This window comes from Ceratosolen solmsi, unplaced genomic scaffold (genome assembly GCF_000503995.2).
Source record: "Ceratosolen solmsi marchali unplaced genomic scaffold, CerSol_1.0 scaffold45, whole genome shotgun sequence".
In the NCBI taxonomy this organism is placed as follows: domain Eukaryota; kingdom Metazoa; phylum Arthropoda; class Insecta; order Hymenoptera; family Agaonidae; genus Ceratosolen; species Ceratosolen solmsi.
The window spans coordinates 1,221,085-1,241,166 of record NW_011948436.1 but is presented as its reverse complement, the minus strand read 5'-3'; the positions used below and the strand labels follow the sequence as shown (position 1 = coordinate 1,241,166).

Genomic DNA, 20,082 nt, shown 5'->3' with positions numbered 1-20,082 from the left:
TTTAAATAATTAAAAATCGAAGCAGAATTTTATATCAACGAGCACTGACCAATCATTAAAAATTGTATGCATATTTAAACTTCGTATTTGATTAAGATGTACTAAATTACTGATCAAGCATATAATAATAATAGCAAAAAACAACAACAACAACAACAACAATAACAAATAATAATAATAATAAATTGAATATAATATTTGCATAGTTTGTTAAGTAATCCTAGAAAAATATATAGAAGTTAATTTGATAAGCTCGTAAGCTCTTAATTTATTCGCGAATGAAGAAATTAATAAAATCAAAGGAATAAACGAAATAGGAAGAAATTGATCATACAAGATCTGTACACTATTAAATTAAATATACAGCATTTTATTATTTAATTAATTCGTTAAAATTAAGTAAAAAGATGAGCTTTTTTTCATTACATTGGTAGTTATATTGGTCAGTGCTTAATTTATTATTGGCAATCATTTGCTTTGGTAGAGCATCGCGCCAAGAGGATGTGCAAACCCTCGAATTCTGTTTCAGATGGTACAAGTTTATCGAGGGCACCTCTCGACGTCAGCCGGTTCAGCTGAACGAACGCGTGCGCCAGGTCAGCGGAACCCTAATTATTCTCGAAGCCCAGGTCGAGGACTCGGGCAAGTATCTCTGCGTCGTGAATAATTCCGTAGGTGGCGAAAGCGTGGAGACGGTTCTCACCGTAACAGCGCCCCTCTCGGCCGACATCGAGCCCAGAAGCCAGACGATCGACTTCGGTAGGCCGGCCACCTTCACCTGCAACATTAAAGGCAACCCCATCAAGACCATCTCCTGGCTGAAGGACGGCAAGCCCCTTAGCCACGAAGAGACTGTGCTGCGGATCGAGAGCGTTAAGAAGGACGATAAGGGAATGTATCAGTGCTTCATTCGTAACGACCAAGAGAGCGCTCAAGCGACCGCTGAACTTAAGTTGGGAGGACGCTGTAAGTTAGCGCGTCGTAGCGTAGCTTCGTTTAGTACTTTCATCGTTCGCTTATCTTATCTGATCTTATATCGCCTATGTGATTTCACAGTCGAACCACCGCAAATTCGATCGGCTTTCCACGAAGAGACTCTTCAACCCGGACCAAGTGTCTTTCTTAAATGCACGGCCAGTGGTAATCCGACACCGGAAATTACGTGGGAGCTGGACGGGAAGAAATTATCCAATACCGAACGATTCCAAGTCGGACAGTACGTCACCGTGAACGGAGACGTTGTTTCGAACCTCAACATTTCCAGCATCCACACCAATGACGGAGGACTATACAAGTGCATCGCTTCGTCAAAAGTAAGCCATTTTGCCGCGGGATTTGTTGGCAGGCATATTGTAAAATCAATGACGATTGGGGATGAGAGAAAGAATATTATAATAATCGCAGGTGGGATCTGCTGAACACTCGGCTCGGCTCAATGTTTATGGTCTTCCCTTCATCCGTCACATGGACAAGAAAGCCATCGTTGCCGGAGAAACACTGCGAGTAACTTGCCCCGTTGCCGGGCACCCCATCGAGCACCCGAGTACTTCCGATCAACCGTAAGCAGAAGGTGTTCCCGAACGGAACATTGATCATCGAGAACGTCGAGCGAATGACCGATCAAGCCACCTACACCTGCGTCGCTCGCAATGCTCAAGGTTACAGCGCTCGAGGCACCCTCGAAGTACAAGTTATGGGTAAGTCTGACGTAAATTTTCTTTAAGAGCAATTTAATAATCATAATTTAAACTTTTACAAGGGAATTGCCGTAAAGTTCGTTGGAACTTTTGCTATTTAAAAAGACTTATTTATAATGAAAGTTATTTAAAAGCCGTTTAATCTGACTTGAAGCATCGATTTAATGAGACTCTGTTATTATTAGTTTGAAATGAATTCTATGATGAATTATACTTTTAAGATTATAATATAAAAATTTATCGATTATATAAATATATTAATAACAAGAAGGATGCGCAAATATGTATATTATAATGGATATGGAGATCCATCGAAACTTAATTTACGGAGCTCACGAGTTTTTCAGGTGCAGTTTTAATTAACTTAACTTTTTACTGAATAATTTTCTTTAGCAATTATTTACAACACGATGAGACAAATTTCATTTATTGGTGCTAAACTGAGGAACTGCCATTGGAAATCGTCGCTTTAGACACTGTACGTTCAGACAATAAGGAGTAATTGTAACAAGTACTAAACTATCTGCCTTCTTGCAACATAAGCTTTCGAGACTATAAATGCGCGACGCATAAAAGTGTCCATAACTGTTCATTTTATACAAGCGTAATTCAATAATATTTAACCGAATATGTCTTAAATTTTGTTTTTTTTTAACTTTGTAACGTGACGATACGTATTTGTAGTTTCAACGAACATTATACAATCGCATATTCCAAGAGCTCTTGCTAAGCATAAACAGACATATATATATATATATATATATATATATACAGAGACAGAGTTTTTTTATTGTGAATAGCCAACACAATGACGGTCAAATATTAACTTTTATCGAGATAGTTGTAATATCATTGAAAAAACAATCTTATTCGTTGTTTATTAATCATATTGCCAAATCAGAATTACAATTGTCTGTTTAGATAACTTTTTTTTTCTACCATACGTACCTTCATACTTACATTACTATATAATAAATAAAGAAAATTTTTAAGCTTTTTCACCAACGATTGAACAAAATAGAATTTTCATATTAATTTTGTATTCGTATGAGAAATTGGTATTATTATACAGATCACATAAAATTAAAGCTATTTTAATTTTAATTTCCCTAAATCTCAAGAATTGCCTTGCTATAAGAAAAATTAAGAACGAGAGCCTAAAGGGGACACTGTGCGAACAAAATATTCACCATTTTATATTGTTGTACATTGATGAATTTCGAAATGAAAAAAAAGAAATTATAATTAATTATCAAGATTGGTACGGCGGTTCATGGTTTATGCAAGTGTTTTATTTTATATTCTAACGTAAAAATTCACTACGTTTGAATGTAATTTGATTCGTCATGTTTATCATACGATTTCCATAATAATATTTAAATATGTTATTTTTGTAGGCTTAAATTTCAAAAAGCAAAAAATAAAAAAAGGAAAAAAAAAGAAAAGAATCATAATAATTATTCTTATTAAAACGTAATTTTGTTTTTGTAAATTTATCGATTATTTTTGTTAAAAAATCATTTCTTTTTTCTAATAGATTTTAATGTGAAAGCTATAGAAAAATTTGGACAAGGTGTGAAGTATTCCTGGAAGTTGACATTAATATTACCGTTTAAAAGAGCTGTATTTTATTCCTTTTTTACTTTATTTTAATAAAACTATATATATATATATATATATATATATATATATATATTATATTGAGATGTGCATTAATAATGAACACTCAAAACGTGGAATTAAATGAACATTTTAAAATTTTAAATAGAGCGTAGATATTACTATCAACAACAACTGCCACTTAATAAATGAATCGTGGCTGTTATGTTGATGAAAAAAGGCTCGGTACCCCCTCACCATTAACAAATGCATTTGAGCGTATTTTCAATTCTTAGGCGCGTCATCTCTATCGCACCAACGAGTGTGCGTAAATTCTCATTTAGGGCATATTTATTTTACGGCCACGTATTCAATTGAGGGTACTTTATACTCTTTTAGCTACGTTCATACGAAACGTCATTCGTTCCTTTACGCAACATCGCTAACGATAGGCATAATCCAAACCTATTAGCCGACACGTTACAATTCCCATAGGTCGCAATTTTCTTGCAATGACAATTATCATTTGCCGAATTTTCAACGTATCGGTACATAATCCGCAGAAAAGTCGATCGATTACGCGCGCGAGCCCACACAGGCACAAAAGCACACAAAACAGTCGTGTACTGCACCAGGCTTATCGAGCTTCCAGTTGAAGCTACGATGCATTGGCATTAGCAAGAATTACCATTTTACTTTGACTGTCTTTCTCTTTCACACGGCACGTACGTGACAAACACATAACGAGCCAATGCACGAATGGCATTACGCTGAAATATCCTGCCTCTTTAGCCTCGCCCACGATTCAGCCATTCGCATTCACGAAGCTGCCGATGAACGCCGGCGAATTCGCCAATCTGCAATGTATAGTGCCGGTCGGCGATCTACCGCTCAAGATCCGTTGGACTTATCCCGGGGACAGGATCGGCGGCGCATCCGGCGTACTAGTTAAGAAAGTGGCCGATCGTGTTAGCATGCTCATGATCACGGCTATAACAGCAAGGCACGCCGGGAAATATGTGTGCACAGCCGAAAACGCGGCCGGATCCACGTCGTACGCGACCTCGCTCGTGGTCAACGGTTCGCAGTAGTTGTCGATACTCTTCTATTGTATTTTCTTTTTTTTATTTTGTTCTTTTTTTTTTTTCATCTTTTTGATGCTACAGTAGTTCATTCTCTTAATTTTATTGATTATTGTGCCTGGGTACCGTACCCGACATCATCCTTCCATCACGACACGACAAAAGATCATTGGCAAGCCTCTCTCCTCCCCTCCCCCCTTCCCCCTCCCATCCACCTCGTCCCCTCGCCAACCACCTCGTTCCCTCGCCAACCACGCTCCAGCCAAACATAGTCTCAGTTAACATACTACTGCCGTGGCATCGTTGGGCGGGCGCTCGTGTGTCTCGAGGACACGTAGAAACGAATGAGCTTAATTCGTTCACGCGTGTGTTTAGTCGGGCCGCAATTGTTGCCGATCGCATTTAACGCAGAGACTGCGAACGAGGGAGATTCCGTGTCGGTAGCCTGTTCCATATTGAAGGGCGACATGCCGATGGAGATCGAGTGGGCCTTCAACGGATCACCGATTCGCTCCTCGGCCGATCAGATTATCACGGTTAATCGCATAAACAAGCATCTGAGTACGCTGAGCGTGGATGGGGCGGCGGCAAGACACGCCGGCGAATATTCGTGCACTGCTTCGAACGTCGCCGGATCGGTCAGTCACTCCACAGTCTTGGCCGTTAATGGTACTTTTATTTATCAGCAGATATTGTTTTATAACGAGACTGTCGTTACGTATGTAGTGATGCCATTGCTGTGAGTTCCTGGTGCGCTTAGTTATTTATCTCCAATCTCAACGATCCCCCATCCTTATATTACGATACTGGCACACGCGAGGCAGCGGATATGGAAGAGTTAAGGCAACACGGTAGCCAAGTACGTCCATCCATAACTGCGATATCAACGATTCGTCGTGTTTCCGATTTCTGTTCTTTCGTCCCTTTCAATAACTATAAATGACAAATCGCATACTACATTTTCTAAGACTCACCATTAAAATATATAAGAAATTGAGAAAAGAAACTCCATTCATCCAACGAAGCCAGTATTGTTTGTTTGTTTATTTTATTTCTTCCTGTCTAATTATTTAATAAACTCGAAATTAAAAAAAAAAAAATAATAATAAAATAAATTATTGACTTACGTAACATTTAAATGACGATTCGTGATGAATAAATGGTATTTTTTTGGGGTTACTTTCTTCTTGTTTTGTTTATCAATGCAAAACTTGATACTATATGATGCGAAATTGTACTTGATAATAGAATCATATCGATTGAAAATTACGCCTTTTCGACAGCCTAATCAATGCATTGCCCAAGTAGATCCTTAAGTGGAGAGAAAATAAGCTTTTCTTGCGAAAAATAACATAAAAACACTTAACAATCACACGTTATAAGAAATATAACCTTGCCAATTTTGTTTTATCTTGAGTCGATTATAAGACCACGCAAACTACGAGCTCTTACACCAATTTAATTAATAAGCTTTCACGAGCTTTAATGCCCATATTGAATAATTTATTGGAAGCAGATCAAAACACATGTGCGAATCATGAAATTTGTGCTTCAATATTGGTAGTCAACTTCTCGTACGTAAATTAATCTACGATCTAGCATTAAAACATGAAAAGAGAATGTACTTTAAGAAAATGAAAAGCAGGGGAAAAAAGCCAATGAGCCGAGTCGAAAAGTGAGCGACCATTCCTCTCGTTTCTTCGCTCCGTTCGAATCATTAGCTAATTACTTTTAACAGTTGCTCCACAAATACTGGCCTTTACGTTCGGCGATGAGCCTGCCAACTGGGGCGACTTGATGTCAGTAACGTGTTCCGTGGTAAAAGGAGATCTTCCAATTGATATATCTTGGGCATTTAAGGACACACTGTTAAATGATTTGCACGATCACGACGTCGTCATAGGGAGCACCAATAAAAAGAACAGCGTACTAAGCATTGAATCCGTAACTGGCAAACACGTCGGGGAGTACAGCTGTTTGGCTTCGAATCACGCCGGCGCTGCTTCTCATACGGCATTTCTAGCTGTCAACGGTATAATCATAGAGTAGCTCGCACTTTTGAAAATCCCGACTAATGCGTAATAAATCGATCGAGCAGCTCCTTCCATCCTCACACTCGTTCGCCGTCCGTCCGTCTCCTTGGACTCGTCGTCTAGTCGCGCTTGACCATCTCCCGGTACACGAATTCCAAATTTATATTTTTTTTTTTTTTTTTTTTTTTTTTTTTTTTTTTTTTTTTTTTTTTTTTTTTTTTTTTTTTTTTGTTCAATTAACAAAACAATGAGAAAATGTTGGAACAAGAGACAAAGAAAATTATGCCCAACATCATCGGCTCTGCCTTCAATTGCCTTTGGATATTTAAGTGGCTCCACAGATTCTTCAATTCACGTTCGGCGAGGGTCCCCTCAATTCCGGAGAAATGTTATCTATATCGTGCACGATCATCAAAGGCGATCTGCCCGTACGTTTTTCATGGATTTTTAATGACGAGCCAATCGAATTGAATCGGTCGGACGTGAATGTTGTTTTGAGCCAGCGGGTGAGCTTTCTAAGTATCGACAGCGTAGCAGCAAGACACGCTGGAAAGTACAACTGTATCGCGAGAAACTCCGCTGGATTTGATAGTCATACGGCTGTTCTATCGGTTAATGGTAGATCATGTTTACACCTCGAAACTCATATGTCTTCTTTTGTACTTTCGCGGTAGTTTTTGAAACTGCTTACTCGCTCCATTATTACCTCCATTATTTCTCACACACTATTGTAAAATTTATCTCCATCGTCTTCCCTTACCTTTTCTTTCTCCCAATCATTTTATCATCGTTGCTGTTTTGCATTGTTTTATCCCTTCTTTTCTTTTCTTTTCTTATCGTTTCTTTTCTTTTCGTTTCTTTTCTTTTCTTTTCTTTTCTTTTATTTTCGTTTCGTTTCTTTTCTTTAATATAAAAGCTCTTTTTATGCCATTATACTATAGTCGATGTCGATTATTAAACAATTTTTTTTTTTTCCACTTCCTCTTCGTTTATGTTTACTAGTACTTCGTTAAGACATTGTAATAACGACAATATTATTGACTAGATGTTTTGGCTACCCGAATTTCATGAAGATTGTGTATGGACGGTAGTTTCGCTTTGTAATCTACGATTAAATTTTGTACAAGAATTAGTCGGTGTAGACGTAATAATTTTGTGGTAAATGTATACTTATAAAAAGTTGTCGTTTCGACGACACTCACACGTAATTAACAAACGGCATGTATCCTAAAGCCCAACACATATGACAATTACAGTTGCTCCACAAATTGCACCTTTCGAAATAACGGATAAGCCCGCCAATTCCGGCGACTCAATTTCCGTTGTTTGCGCCATATTGAAAGGTGATTTGCCAATGGAGATTGCATGGTCTGTAGATGGTATACCCATTCAAGAAAAACACACTGACGTTGATGTTCTCGCAACTACGAAAAAGAATAGTATTCTTAGTATTGAGTCTGTCGCTGCTAGACACGCAGGAATATATTCCTGCTCGGCATCCAACAAAGCTGGTGCAGCAAGTCACTCCTCGGTGTTAAAAGTCAATGGTATGTTCTGTGAAACGAACATTTCCCAATCACAATACAAACTATTATAATTTCCTATTTTACCTAATCTCTCTTACCTAATCATCTATATCCTACAAGTGTTACTAGGAAGCGAAACTTTGTCGCTCAAAAGGAATGCCACAAAAGTCGTTGTCTCTGAATCGTCAGATATTAAGTAAAGTTTTTTTTTTTTTTTTGCGAGTGGGCGGATGGGTGGGTGGGGAGTAGGGGTTATTTCGATGGTAATATTCAACGCGATGGTTAAATATTTATTTGAATCCTTTCTTGGAGTATTGAATATCGTATATTGTAAAGATTCAAAACAAAAAAAAACAAAAAACAAGAACAAAAAGAAGAAGATAAAAAAAGTGACAACAAAAATGATGAAATTGGAGTAAATCTTACATAAGTCTATAATTGTAATGTGTAAAGTAAATCGATGACGTAAAGGGTATAAAATAATAATATTTAACATTTTATTTAAAAATTGATAGATTTACATTGGATACGTGAAAGTAACGTGAAATTAGAATGAAAATTAAAGTGTCGATAAAGCAAGAATAATAGAACGAGCTCCGACTCAAATAATTAATTGAGCTTTACAAAACAATCTGCACTACTTATACCTTATTAAACTACAATTACCCTATTAAATTACGTAATAGCGATATCCAACTAATTACATGATATACAAGTTTGACTTCCTTCTCCATGATTGAACTACGTAAATATTCTATTCAATAAGTTATCATATTTTAATATTAAGAGTTCGATTTTCAATTTTCAATTACTCATACGACGTAAAATAATTTGACTATAAGTACGATTACCCTTAAATCGATAATAACGTACAATATATAACAATTACCATCACCATCACAGCGACCATCACAATTGAATCTATTTTTAATTACAATAAATAATATAAAAATACACGTTATTATCGAGCCTCTAATAGTGTCAGATAGATATTATTGGTCAATACGATTTACAAAAAATAATAATAAAATAAATAAAACTTTACCGCAACTTAAAAAGCACACGTTATAAAATACAATACAAATACAGACAGTTTATTCAAGTCAATTTGCGAAATTAATCTCGCGATTATTATCGCAAAAATATTGATATTTCAAATTACCGATAAAATACGACATTATCCACCGATTAAAGTGCAGTAGTACTTGATAGGATTTATAAAGTGAAATATTTATCCAAGTTGCACCTGAAATTGCCCCTTTCGTACTCGGGGAAAAGCCATCCAACTGGGGAGACACCGTCACGGCAACATGTACAGTACTGAAAGGTGACTACCCTATCGACATCAACTGGGCTCTCAACGGAAAGCCAGTACAACGCCAAAATAACGAAATTTCAATAGTCAATACAAGCAAACGCGTTAGTTTACTAACTATCGATGGCGTACAAGCACATCACGCCGGAGAGTTCACTTGTATGGCAAACAATACCGCAGGTGCAACGAGATACTCGACTCTCTTAGCTGTCAACGGTACCTCTCAATACATCGATAATTTATTTAACGCATAATTAGGCGATTTCTTATCCTTCTGCACTACTCTCACCCCGTCACTCCCGCATACTCATCAAATCATTTTCAATTGGAGCGCAATATATTTCAAATTGATATTCACCGCTATTAATTTTTGACGAGCCCATTCATCGTCGGTTTAGTTATCGTTACCTATTCCATTCTTGTCTAATTTTTAATTTCTTTTAACAAGTTTCCCCGCAAATCGTTCCATTCGTATTTGGTGACGAGCCAGCCAACTCAGGAGAGTCAGTCTCAACCGTGTGCACTGTCTCTCGTGGCGATCAACCATTGGATTTTTCTTGGTACTTTAACGGGGAAAAATTATTGATACAAGATAGGGAAGGTTTATCGATATCGACTAATAAGCGCAGAAGCTTATTAGAAATTGAAGCTGTGAGTGCTAATCATGCCGGTGAATATACTTGTTCCGTTTCAAACGAAGCCGGAGCCACGAGTCACAGCAGCACTCTTGCTGTTAATGGTAAACTCGCCTGTATGCATTAAATTAAGTAAATAAAAATATACAGCAAACAGACACGCACGCGCGCACACACACACACCTATATATATATATATATATATATATATATATATATAGGTGTGTGTGTGTGCGCGCGTGCGTGTCTGTTTGCTGTATATTTTTATTTACTTAATTTAATGCATAGTTGACACTGATAGGTTTAGACTATGTATGTAGGTCGTAGAAATTATAATTACTTTTTCAAAAGACCATGAAAATGTTCAAAACTTGAACATTTATTTTATGCACGTTTTAATCTATATCTGTTAATCATCTGATATATACTTCAATCATTACAACATATATTCAAAATTTTTTTATAATTAAATTCAATTTATTTCCAATATTTTTTAAGTTAAAATATATAATTCAAAATTATAAACAATAGTATAATCGATTTGTTATTTAATAAATTAATTGTTTTTAAACATTAGACATTTATTGAATAAAGTCACTTTACTATAAAATACCAACAAATTTTCGTAATTATAAATAACAAATATTTGCAATCTTTTCCTCTGTATTCGCCATTGTTTAATAGACATCTAATCAACTTGTTGTTGTTGTTGTTGTTATTGTTATTGTTATCATCATCATTATCATCATCATCATCATCATCATCATCATTATTATTATTATTATTATTATTATTATTATTATTATTTTAACAGACTATACGTAACAAACTAAGCGTTTATCTAATGAAATCTACTATCTACATGGAGTTCATTAGCCATCATAATCATTAAAACCAATTCACATTATTCCTTTATTATCCATCCCATTACAATCTCTAATTGGGAGAGTTTTATTTGTTAAAAAAAAAAAAAAAAAAAAAAAAAAAAATGAAAAAAAAAAGAAGCTATATATCCACAAGAAATATTTGATTGTTTAGATTCGTCTATGTAATTACAGTCCCACCACAAATAGCACCATTTAATACTGGACAAGAACCTGCTAATTGGGGTGAACAGATTTCCTTCATTTGTAACGTTCTAAAAGGCGACGATCCTATTAAAATTAAATGGATGTTAAATAAGGAAGAAATTTCGCCCGTATCTCATCCGGGCACGAGCACGTCCAATAACGGAAATAAAATATCGTTTCTCGTAATCGGTTCGGTTAATGCACACCATGCTGGAGAATACACATGTATCGCTAGTAATTTGGCAGGAACATCTTCCCGTAGTACAATCTTGGCGGTGAATGGTACACGTTAATAAAAACATGAACTTTGCTTGTAATGCCTTCGATATTGCCCAATTTATTGCACCACTCTTACGCAACACAATTACATAGAGCATTGCCTACCAATCTTGATTTTTTAATTGTATATCAACCTTAGATCCTTTATACTAACATGCAAAACTGTCTATTTACTTTTTATTGATTTTTTTTTTTGTTTTTTTTTTTTGTTTTGTTTTCTTTTCTTTTATTTATTTATTTATTTATTTATTTATTTATTTATTTATTCCCAATGGAATATTTACGAAGCGTTTAAAATCTATGTGTGGCCATCCAGCTAAATGTTAAATGAGCTTAAATTTATTATTTCATTCGACGAATGAAATTACAGTTCCACCACAAGTCGCTCCAATAACTATAGGAAGTGAGCCCGCAAATTGGGGAGAACAAGTCTCCGCAACTTGCAATGTTTTGAAAGGAGACAACCCGATTGAAATAAAGTGGACCTTGAATGGCAAACCAATAAAGCCTAAAACGCATCCAGACATAACTATATCAAGAAGCGGGAAAAAAATATCGTTTCTCGTTATCGATTCCGTGTCGGCTCACCACGCTGGACAATACATATGTATCGCTAGCAATTTAGCAGGCTCGTTCAGTCGTACTGCAATTTTGGCGGTTAACGGTACTTGCTAGACAAAGACACATAATAATAGAATGAGTATTTTAATATAGCTTTATATATAAGTGCACAGGTTTTATGATTATAATCAATTAACTAAATCCATAATTCTCTTCGTTTGCCAATTGTATTGCATGAGCCCATGGTAATTTTACAATGAAATAAAATTAATACGATAGTTGAACCTGAAATTGTGGCATTTTCGTTCGATGATCGACCGTCGAATTCTCGAGAATCAGATTAATGTCAGCTACCTATTTTGCTTTATCCTCTCGAATTTTCTCGAGCTCTTTAATGGCAAAAATTTGATCCTTACCTAATGCACAAGAAATTTTCGTTTCCACTAATAAGCGTAGAAGTTGATTAGTAAATCGTAGCTTTTGGAACGTATCATGCTGGTACAATTTTGATAATTGCGCAGTATCGAACGAAACGTGTGTGATACAAGTCACAGCATCGATCTCGTTATTAATGCTAATTCCGTATCAAAGTATTCTACTATGTTTTATATATGTCTTAATTCGAATAAATTTTTAAATAATCTCAACTCAATTTTACAATCACATTTACACAACCTATTACGTACAACACCATGTATCCGCAAAATATACAATTACTTTCGAGTCGTGATAATAAGTTAAAGGTTTTATTATATATATACTTAATATATAATGCGATTATATAATAAATAAATGAAAAAAATCAATTATATAAAATTTTAGATTCTGAAAGTTGGTAACGAATTTTTGTGTAATCTAATATCTCCAAATATCATTAAAAAATATTATCTTTATACTGATTGATAGGCGAATCGAGTTGCGTTAACAACACAGTAGAATTACAATTCGAATTAAATGTGCTAATCCTTCATATATATATATATATATATATATATATATATATATTTATTTATTTATAAGTTATCTAAAGTTATACCGATCATCCCTATTGTTTGTATAGGAATATTCAGATTATTAATTCATATATATATATATATATATACATTTGTATCCAAACAATTGGGATAATCGGTACAATTTTAAATAACTTATAAATAAAATATTATTTTCATAAAGAACAAAATTAACGTAACATTAATTGAGATATTATCTATATATTTATAAATTATTTTAAAATATATGAAAAAGTAATTATCTGTATATAGTTGCACCACAAATCGCACCATTCTCTTTTGGCGATAGACCCGTCAATTCAGGTGAATCGATGTCAACCACTTGTGCCGTGTCCGTTGGTGACAATCCGTTAGAGTTTTCGTGGTATTTTAACGGTCAGCCGATAATTTCCCAAGGAAAACGTGAAATATCGATATCTATTAATAAGCGTAGGAGCACATTAGACATCGAAGCGGTTACTGCCGATCATAGCGGGGAGTACACTTGCTCAGTATCGAACCAAGCTGGTGCTACGAGTCATAGTACCAATCTTGTTGTTAATGGTAATAAAATAATGCAATGGATTACGCATAAAACTTGTTCGTATAAAATTTTCGTATAAACATAAATTATTCCAACCATTATCCAATTACCATTCACCTAATTCTAATAATATCGACCAGTAAACGAGAAATTGACATTGGCACACAGACCAAATCAATCAAATTCCATCTATAAAATATAATTATTTATATTGATTTGATACAATTGTACGATATTACAATCAAATTTTTAAGCGATGCAATTGATTTTATCCTGGCCTTAGTCGCGCCACAAATAGAAACGTTTTCATTCTATCATCCGAAAATACTTTTTCAGGATTTTTCATATTATAGGAATTTATAGTGGCGCGTAAAACCATTCGACTCCATTTAATTATAATAAATAAGTATGTTTAGAAAAAGTTTCGATTGGTTAAACTATAGCTACTTAACTGTAAAACACTTGTAAAAAATTGAAAATGAATATGTTATTTGCAAAATCGATATTGATAGCTTACAATTAGCTACTTTCTCAATCATTTTAATCTCTAGTCTCTCTATAATCTTATATGTCGTTGTATTGTGTACAAAATTCGTTTTGTTAAGTTTCTCCACAAATTGTACCATTTACATTTGGTGATGGACCTGCCAGCTCGGGAGAATCAATGTCGACGATTTGCACTGTTTCTCGTGGCGACCATCCATTAGAATTCACTTGGTTTTTTAATGGAGAAAAAATTTTGATAGCTGATCGTCAAGATTTATCGATATCTATTAATAAACGCAGAAGCGTATTGGAGATTGAAGCAGTTAGTGCTAATCATGCTGGTGAATATACATGTTCGGTAGCCAATGAAGCCGGTGCTACCAGTCACAGCACAGTTCTTATGGTCAATGGTAAATTGGCATGCGATTAATGTATTAAATGACCTTTTTTTTTTGTTCTTTTAATAATACGTATTTTTTTTTTATAATAAATTTTAAACTCTATTACTAGTAAATTAATGCTACTTAATTTGACTGTAAACCGTGAATTATCTTACTTATTTACGAAATTCTACGTTTTAATCAAATTAAAATTTGTTGTTGTTTTTTTTTTTTTAAAGTTATATTATCTTTGTTAAATGATCGATAGTTTTGCTATAAAAATGTTATGTAAATATGTTTGAAAAATTTGTTGAAAAAAAAAAGTAATTTAAATTAATTTCAAAATAATTTTCCTTATTGTTTTTTCTTTTATTTATCGTATTTTTAAGTATTTTCAACGTAGTTACTGTTATTTATAGGATAGTTGATGAAACATGATGAGAATTGCACAGTTTGTAAATGTAAATCGAATGAATGTAGGGTATGTGCTTCATTCCAATAAATATATAATTTCGTCCCTTTCACTCCATTCCTTATAAAATCGTATTTGGATTATTAAACGATCGTTATAAAATAAAAATTCGATTTATCGGAAATTAGCTATTAGTGGTCTCTGTTCAAATATGATTTTCTTTTATTATATATATAATTGCATGATTTTCAATCAACCGGACGGCACCGAAAGATAGCTCTCGTTAGTAATTTATCGATTCTTTAATTATGTCGTGTCAAGTCCTCTTAAGAGTTAGATCATGTTCTTATTTTCGAATGATTTATATTTTGCCATAAATACTTAAAAAAAAAAAAAAAAAACTCTAAAGGAAATTACTAATTATGCCAATTTGTAATTGGATTTAATATCCATATAAAAAAAGTGATATTCTTGTTCAAAGGTATGATGTTTTATATTTTATACCTGTATACGATGAATTTTGTTTGAAAATTATTGTTCAATAATAATTAGAATTTACCAATAGTAATTGGTAATAAGGCTTTTATTATCGTAAAGGCTTGAATGTCTCAAATATCTCAAACAATCCCCGTAGCCGTCGATTATTATAAATGTGCCTAATTTAAATGTGTAAAAAAAAATGTTTATAATTAATTTATAATTACATAATAAATTCTTAACTTAAAATTAGTGACTCGTCAACAAATTTGATATACTTTAATATACCTACGGTGTATTAAATAATAAGTGGAATATAAATTTCACTACTGATTTATCATTAGCTCACTATGCCGAAGAATTGATTTTATTAATACCACTTACATACTATTTACATGCAACATCGCCTAGTGCTGTAAACAGTCGTTTGATCAAATTTACAACAAACAATCACCAAGTACAATCACAATTCGACAATTTTTTTTCCTTATTTAAGTCGTAAAATTTGCTTGCAATATCAATATAAAATGCAATTGGTACAATACAGTCTCGCCACAAATTGTGCCATTCTCATTTGGTGATCGACCGGCAAATTCTGGAGAATCAATGTCGGCTACTTGTTCCGTATCTGTTGGCGATTATCCCCTTGAAATTTCTTGGTTTTTCAATGGCAAACAGCTAGTAGCACCAATTGATATGCAAGATTTGTCAATATCTACTGGCAAACGCCGAAGTTTGCTGGAGATCGAAGACGTTGGTGCACACCACGCCGGGACATATACTTGCTCAGTATCAAACGAAGCTGGTGCCACAAGTCATAACACCGTGCTCGTTGTTAACGGTAATTTTAGAAATCATGCCTCTATTACAATTAATGAACTATTAAGTGGCTCGAATTGATAAGGGTTTCTCATTTACATTGTTTTTATTCACTATTAATTAGCAATGTTTTATTATGAAAATAATTGAATTTTCAATATTTTACGTATATCTATCGAGCATCACTTAGCTTAATTTGCATGAGGCTTAATTTTAATTCAAGCAGAGCAAAACATAATTTCGGTACAATATCATAATCCTAATACCTTAACAATTTCATGAAATTATTGCTTAATGACAGCTAGAATAATATGCTTCCTTGATAACGGATAAGAGAAATATCGAATAATAATGAGGAGTAAAGGGAAGTATGTACCATTAAAATACTTTCATTATAAATATATTCTAAGTAATATTCTTACATACGTTATGATCTATACGAAATTATAGTTTTATTTATTATAAAAAAAAAAGTATCTCTATAAATAGTGGCACCGCAAATCGTGCCATTCTCATTCAGCGACAAACCAGTGAACTCTGGAGAATCAATGTCAGCCGCATGCTCCGCTTCCGTTGGTGACAATCCGTTAGAGTTTTCGTGGTATTTTAACGGTCAGCCGATAATTTCCCAAGGAAAACGTGAAATATCGATATCTATTAATAAGCGTAGGAGCACATTAGACATCGAAGCGGTTACTGCCGATCATAGCGGGGAGTACACTTGCTCAGTATCGAACCAAGCTGGTGCTACGAGTCATAGTACCAATCTTGTTGTTAATGGTAATGATATGCTCAGCATTTAAAAGTATTTGCTTTAATTACGTCATTATGAAAATTTTATTTAATAATGAAACTCCCAATATCTTTGTATGTCCTATTCCATACAATCATGACCTCACATTGTGGTTTAAAATTATATTTCAAACATGGATTATAACAGGGCAATAATATGAATGATAATGTAATATAATAAAATATATCATATTCAACCACATTTATGTAATGTGATACTCAAATTACTCGATTCATTGTGGGAAATAATGTCATTTAACCAATTCATATAATGCATTACTTAAATGGCCGTATCGACTATGAGAGAGTGACTAATAGACTATTAAGTCTCCAAAATTTTCTACATTTTGTATCTTATTAAAAAATCATGCGTATTTATTCGAAAAACTGCTAATAATAATTTTAACCATCGTATAATAATTCGTTGGCGCATTGTTATAATACGAGGAATAAAAGCAATTTTTGTCTTTATGTCAAGAAATTTATAAGACTCTTCACACATTTGACAATACATAATTCTTCAGTTAATAATAATAATAACAACAATATTAATAAATAATAATATCAATTTATACAGTTTATTATTGTAAAATTTTATGCGTAAGCTTATAGAGCTAATATTCTTCGTCATTTCTTTTGTCATTGCTTATAAAATCGAAAAACTATCTTTATTCTTAGTGGCTCCTCAAATAGGAATGTTTTCATTCGGCGATGGAGCACTGAATGCTGGTGACACAGCATCCTTAACATGTATAGTTGCAAAAGGAGATTTTCCCCTGGAAATAATATGGATGTTTAAGAATGAAGCTATAGTTTCTTTAGATTATGAAATGACGGTCAGTGAAACGGGCAAACGTACTAAACAATTAACGATAGATTCTGTTGATGCACGACACGTTGGAGAATATACGTGTGTAGCATCCAACATTGCTGGATCCACGTCACGATCGGCTATTTTGGCTGTTAATGGTATTACTAAATAATAAATTAATGTCATTGCAATAGAGTGACTAGTGTGGCTTTGATTTATTTTAATAATTAATCCCTCGAGTTCCTTTGCTCGGGCGTAATTTATAATCTTCGTGTGAGATTTTTTTTTCATTTTTCTTTTTTCTTTTTGTTTTTTATTTTTTTTTTGTTTTTTGTTTTTTAAATAATAATAATTATTTATATACTTTAATCATACCATATATGTAAAAGGTTCGATAATAAGACGTTTGATGGAATCTTTTAATGACATTATCTAAACGGCTCTAAGAGAAATAAAATGAAAAAATCTGCAATATTATGTTGGATAAATCAACATTATTTATTATAACTAGATTTTTTAATATAATATATTAAGGACTTACGAAATTTATGAAATTAAATATTATAAATCAAATTGAAATTCTTAAACTGAAATTGTTAAAAAATCGCTAATATATTTGCATCTCCAATGATGTTGAAACGTTATGCTTAAGGCATAATACCGAAATAATAAATGAAAAAACTGAAATTCGCCCCTCTCTTTTCCCCCCATCACTCGTTCATGCAGCATCAAAGAAAACTCAATATTAATTTATAGTTCCACCACTTGTTGCTCCTTTCATTATTGGTGAAGATCCAGCTAACTGGGGTGAGCAAGTCTCCGCAACTTGTACCGTATTAAAAGGCGATCGTCCAGTGAAAATATCTTGGGCTTTAAATGATAAGCCATTAACTTCTCGTACTTATCCCGACATATCTATTTCAAGAAGTGGCAAGATGATATCCTTATTAAGTATTGATTCTGTGGATGCACATCACGCTGGTCAATATACATGTATTGCAACAAATTTATCTGGATCCTCGAAACGTAGCGCAGTTTTAAAAGTTAATGGTATATATATATATATATATATATATATATATATGCTCATATACATATACATATACATATACATATATACAACATATATGTATATAAATAATTAAGTATTTGAATGCAATTGTTGTTTTAAATCGAATTTTCTATTTCCTTTTACATTAGATTCTTTAATACGATTGAAAATTTTCATAATTTAATTGCACTCTTTTCTCGTTTTCCATTCATTCGTATTTCTTATCCTTTCGTATTTCGCTTTTTAAGTAAATAAAAGCGATAAAAGTCATTAGATTCGACATATTCCTTTCTTCATTAATTCTCCTTAATTGAAGCAAGATTCGAATTTAATATTATTCCTATTTGTGTATCCGTGTGATGGAGTCACTGAATTCGTCAGAACATAAAGGTATGTTTTTATTTATTTGATGGATAAATAATTTATGAATTAGGGAACGCGTTTATAAATAAATAGTACAATTAATATTGGCTATATCAAAATATCATTATTTATATCATTGCTTGTCGATTGTTTATAAATTTCAAAATAATGAGATTTACTTTCGTCGTTCATAAATGATATGTGTACGTGTGTGCGTGAGCGTGTGCGTGCGCGCGCGCGTGTATATGCGTATGTATATAAATTTTTTTATTTTTAGTTGCTCCGCAAATAGGTATAGGTTTCACATTTGGTCAAGATCCTTTAAATGCTGGCGATATGGCGACAATCACGTGTGCAATTATAAAAGGGGATTCTCCTCTTGATATCGATCTAATGTTTGAGAGTGTCCCTATAAAAATGGACCAAAGCGATGTGATTTTATCATCTTCGGGAAAGCGCGCTAAACAGCTTATGATAGAGGCTGTTCAAGCCAAACACGCCGGCGAGTACACTTGTATTGCTTCAAATAGCGCCGGTTCTATTTCACGATCAACAATACTCGCCGTTAATGGTAGGGCTAAGAGATTTAATTGTATTTGATTTAGACGAATGCTAATACCGCATCCAGCAATACTCGTATGGCTTAATATCGTATGTGTGTGTGTGTGATATGTGATTATACACCTAATAGAATGTGCGCAGCGTTAGTTGAGCATATTACACGATACCTTTTATTCTATTTTATACATTGACTGTACGAAATCAAGTTTGACAAACCATATTTCAACATTCATTCATTCATTCATTCATTACAGTTCCGCCACAAATAGCTCCTTTCGCTATCGAGGAGGGGCCTGTCAATTGGAGCGAACAAGTTTCTTTCATTTGCAGCGTATTAAAAGGCGATCGTCCAATGAAAATTCACTGGACTCTAAACGATAATCAAATAACTTCGAAAACTCACGATGGAATAGTAATTTCTAAAACTGGAAAAATGATATCTGTACTTAGTATTGACTCGGTTAATGCGCATCATGCTGGGAATTATACTTGTATAGCGAGCAATCATGCAGGAATCTCACATCTAAGCACGCGATTATCGGTCAATGGTACATTCGCTAAATACAAACGTGAATTTACGTACTTATTTAACCCGAC

The 20,082-nt window shown here is 33.8% G+C and overlaps 1 protein-coding gene across 1 annotated transcript in view; it reads left to right on the top strand.

The window, feature by feature from the left end:
* Positions 1–20,082, top strand: part of Dscam1 (Down syndrome cell adhesion molecule 1) — a 69,857-nt gene that overhangs the window by 23,355 nt on the left and 26,420 nt on the right. Inside the window, 5 exon segments of the mRNA XM_011503237.1 lie at positions 530–966; positions 1,057–1,313; positions 1,405–1,535; positions 1,537–1,697; positions 6,117–6,410. Coding sequence (XP_011501539.1) covers positions 530–966; positions 1,057–1,313; positions 1,405–1,535; positions 1,537–1,697; positions 6,117–6,410 — 1,280 coding nt within the window.